The sequence below is a fragment of the Megalopta genalis genome, unplaced genomic scaffold, assembly GCF_051020955.1.
Source record: "Megalopta genalis isolate 19385.01 unplaced genomic scaffold, iyMegGena1_principal scaffold0271, whole genome shotgun sequence".
NCBI lineage: Eukaryota > Metazoa > Arthropoda > Insecta > Hymenoptera > Halictidae > Megalopta > Megalopta genalis.
In genome coordinates this window covers 44176-48244 of record NW_027476340.1, presented here as the reverse complement: position 1 = coordinate 48244, position 4069 = coordinate 44176, and the positions used below count along the sequence as shown (strand labels likewise).

The following is a 4069-nucleotide window of genomic DNA, read 5'->3' as shown; positions in this document are numbered from 1 at the left end:
ACTTGGCCGGAACATACCGCCCACCTTGAACATGCATCGCATGTTCAACTATGTCTATATTTGATAACCCATATAAGTGTAAGCTTATGATTTGATTACAATCTACGTATTCTGTGTGAATATTACAATATTTACAATGATCGAAATTTACACTATACATAGTTGCGCTACACCTCGTGTGACATTTCTAAGTGATCTAAAGGTATTATACACAATTTTGTCACGGGTCGTTTAATTGTTCCGGTTCACGTTCTGACTGTTGCGACACGAATCACTCCATCTGTACCAGGGTGTACCTGAACGATTCTTCCCATGCTCCACTGTAACGGGGGTAGATTGTCCTCCTTGATGATTACCAAGGAATCCACGGCTAATTTCGACGTGGTGGAATGCTGCCATTTGTGTCGTTGCTGTAACTGTTGTATACATTCCCGCTGCCACCTTTGCCAGAAATGCTGGACCATTTGCTGGATTAGCTGGTATCTGTTGAGTCGAGTGACCTTGATATCTCGTAGGTCATCAGATGGCAGTGTTGTAAGGGCAGTACCAATTAAAAAATGCCCAGGAGTCAAAGGGTTTAGATCTGTGGGATCTGAGGATAATGGTGAAAGTGGACGTGTATTTAAACTGGATTCTATTTGCGTCAGTAACGTATATAGCTCTTCGAACGTGAACCTCTGATCTCCTATAACGCGTGTGAGGTGGTATTTAGGAGATTTGACCGCTCCCTCCCACAATCCACCAAAGTGTGGATAATCGCCATTCGATGGATTCCTGTCTTAGTGCGTTTGCAATTTTTTCGTTGTGTTGTTTGTCCTTAATTAAGATATTTAGCTCAACTAGCTCATTCCGCGCCCCAATGAAGTTTGTACCGTTATCGGATATGATACAATGACATCGTCCCCGTCGGGCAATAAAACGCCGGAAACAGTTTATGAAAGCGTCGGTACTCAAGTCGGTAGCTAATTCTAAATGTACGGCCTTCGTAACGAAACATACAAAAATGCATAGGTATGCCTTGACTGTTACCTTGCTTCTCGTTCTTTCCTTTGTAAAAAATGGGCCTGCGTAATCGACTCCACAGGTAAAAAAACGTCGCACTGGGGTGACTCTCGACGCAGGTAATTGACCCATCTGATAGGTTTGACTCAATGGGTTTGTTTTAAAGCACCGTACACATTTCCGTATGTTTCGTTTTACATTATGTTTTGCTGAGACTAAACAATACCTTGTTTGTAATGACGTTAAAACAGCCTGACATCCCGCATGCATTAACCTGTGATGTTCGCATTTGATTATTAAATCCGTTAGCGGATGCTTTGGTGGCAATATGATCGGATGTTTTTGATCGTAGTCTATGGGTGCGTTGGATAGTCTTCCGCCCACCCTGAGTAGTCCGCCATTGTCCAGAAATACATTTAGGGACCGTAGCGCACTGGAATTTGGAAGTGCTTGTTGCGTTTGTACTAATCTGATCTCTGTCGAAAATGCCTCCCTTTGCGCAAGTAATTCCAAACGTGTTCTCGCTGCATTGATTTCTATTGTTGTCAATGAACCCGTTATTAGCGAACCTGATGCGTCACCTTCTAATTTTTTAACTCGATTTCTCATAAATTTGGCAAATCTGAGACAGTATGCTATGCTTCTGAGTAATCGCGTATAGGTTGAAAATATCCTGACAATGCTACTCTCTGCAGTCGATATAGTCAACATAACCGGTTTCCTTTCCTTCTCTTCCGGAACGTCGATAGGGTTATCTAACGCGCTAGGCCATAGACTTGAGCTCTGACGTAACCAGGTGGGACCGTCCCACCAAATGGTTGTGTTCTGTAATGTACCTGGTTTTGTGCCTCGCGAAATTAAATCTGCCGGGTTGTCTTCAGAGGCTACATGTCTCCAACTATCACTTGACGTTAAACCTTGAATTTGCGATACTCTATTGGCTACGAAGGTTTTCCATTTGTTTGGGGAGCTTCGAAGCCAGGCGAGAGTGATCGTCGAATCTGTCCACAGGTATTCCTTAAACCTTACTGTGTCTAATGCTATTCTAACTTTGCTTACTACATTTGCTAGTAATAATGCACCGCATAATTCTAATCTCGGTAATGAAATGGTTTTGAGCGGTGCGACTCTGGACTTTGCACACAATAAGCGCGTTACCCAACTACCTGACAGATCCCTAGAGCGCAGGTAAACACAAGCCCCGTACGCCTTCTCGGACGCGTCTGAAAACCCGTGCAGTTCTATATCATCTAAACACTCTGAAATTGCACATCGCGAGATGTTCATTGCTCCTACCTTGCTAATATCTTGGCGGTATTGGAGCCATTGACTATGCAGGTTCTGCGGTATTGATTGATCCCAACCTATCTGAGTCTGCCATAGTTGTTGTAGGATCAATTTTGCGACTATTACAATGGGGGATATTAGACCTAACGGGTCAAAAATTTGAGCTATTTCAGAAAGAATAGTACGTTTTGTGACACGCTGGTTCTGTGGGGATTCTACTCTAAACATTAAGTGGTCGGTCGTCGGTGACCACAAGAGGCCTAACGTTTTTGGGTCTTTATCTACGGCGATTTCGCGATTTCTCTCTGTACTGTCTGTTGCTGTAACTGTCGGGCAATTGCTTGCCCATTTACGAAGGTCCATACCTGCTTGTGATAGAATTTGCGTCAGCTCCCTTTTCAGCGTTTCTATTTCCTGTTCTGTTTGAGCCCCAGTTAATAAATCGTCTACGTAAAAATCATTGATTATAACCTTACTGCTCGTCGGAAATGTGTGAGCACAGGTCAGTCCAATTTCGTGCAGAGTACGAGTCGCTAGGAAAGGAGCGGATGCTGTATCATAAGTTACTGTGTTTAACTCGTACTCTTGGACTGGGAGATGGGGCTGTGCTCGCCACAAAAGTCTTTGATACTTCCTATCTGCTGGATGAACTAAAATTTGTCGATACATTTTAGCAATATCGGCCGACAGGACGTACCGATTATATCGAAAACGAATTAAAATGGAAATTAAATCGCTTTGAACTGTAGGGCCCACTAATTGGATGTCGTTCAATGCAAGGTCTGATGAGGATTTTGCTGATCCATCGAACACAACACGAAGCTTCGTTGTCGTGCTGCCTTCCTTGAATACAGCGTGGTGGGGAAGTTAGTAGGCGGATTGCTCGTGTGTACCTTCTACAATGCGCGACATATGCCCTAACGTCTCATATTCTGACATGAATTCTGTATACTGCTGACTTTTTTCTGGATATCTTGCTAACCACCTTTCTAACGATTATAACCGCCGTTCAGCTTGCGCTCGCGAAGTACCTAATTCATTTGCGTTGGATTTAAACGGTATTCTAACGATATATCTACCGTCCGTGTCTCGTCTTATGGTTTCCCTAAAATGTGCCTCGCATTCATCGATTAACCTAGTATCGCTTGGGGTTAGTTCCTCTATGTCCCAAAACCTCTCTAATTGAGATTGTAGGTCATTGAGTGTGGCTAAACAACACTTATTGTCTTGTGATAATTTCTTGTCTGCCCAGGTAGGAGTGCCTCCCAAAACCCAACCGAGTTGGATCTTTTGCAAGAGCAGGTTGGAAGTTGATTTATGTTGACCGACACATAGCAATGTCCAAAATAGACCTGCTCCAATGAGTATATCTATTGGCCGTTGTAAATGGAATTCTGGATCGGCTAGCTCTATGTGACTTGGAATTTCTATTTTTTCTCTATGTATCTGAAAATTGGGCATGTCTGACGTGATGGTTTCTATTGATAGGCATTGTACCGTGTGTTGAGATTTATTATATCGTGAATGAATTGTTAATGTTGCTCTACCTTCTATGGAATTTACTGCCCTTCCTAATCCTGTCACTGTTGAACTTATTGCAGTCGGTTTGATGCCGAGTCGTTTGCAAAATTCCGTGGTTATAAAATTTGCTTGAGATCCCGAATCTGATAATACCCTGCATTTATGTGACCCCCCTTGTCCTTGACATAAACTATTGCTGTTGATAATACGGCATGCCCTATTGTATTTGCTACGTTAGCTGTGAGTACTGGGGGTTCTC

General features: G+C 43.1%; 1 protein-coding gene across 1 annotated transcript; it reads right to left on the bottom strand.

The window, feature by feature from the left end:
* Positions 1-245: 245 nt before the first annotated feature.
* Positions 246-3750, bottom strand: LOC117217636 (uncharacterized). Its single transcript, XM_076528320.1, has 3 exons — positions 3406-3750; positions 1229-3132; positions 246-774 (listed from the first exon to the last, which is right to left on the bottom strand). The coding sequence occupies exons 1-3, from the start codon at positions 3748-3750 to the stop codon at positions 246-248; spliced, it is 2778 nt and encodes a 925-aa protein (XP_076384435.1).
* Positions 3751-4069: the final 319 nt, after the last annotated feature.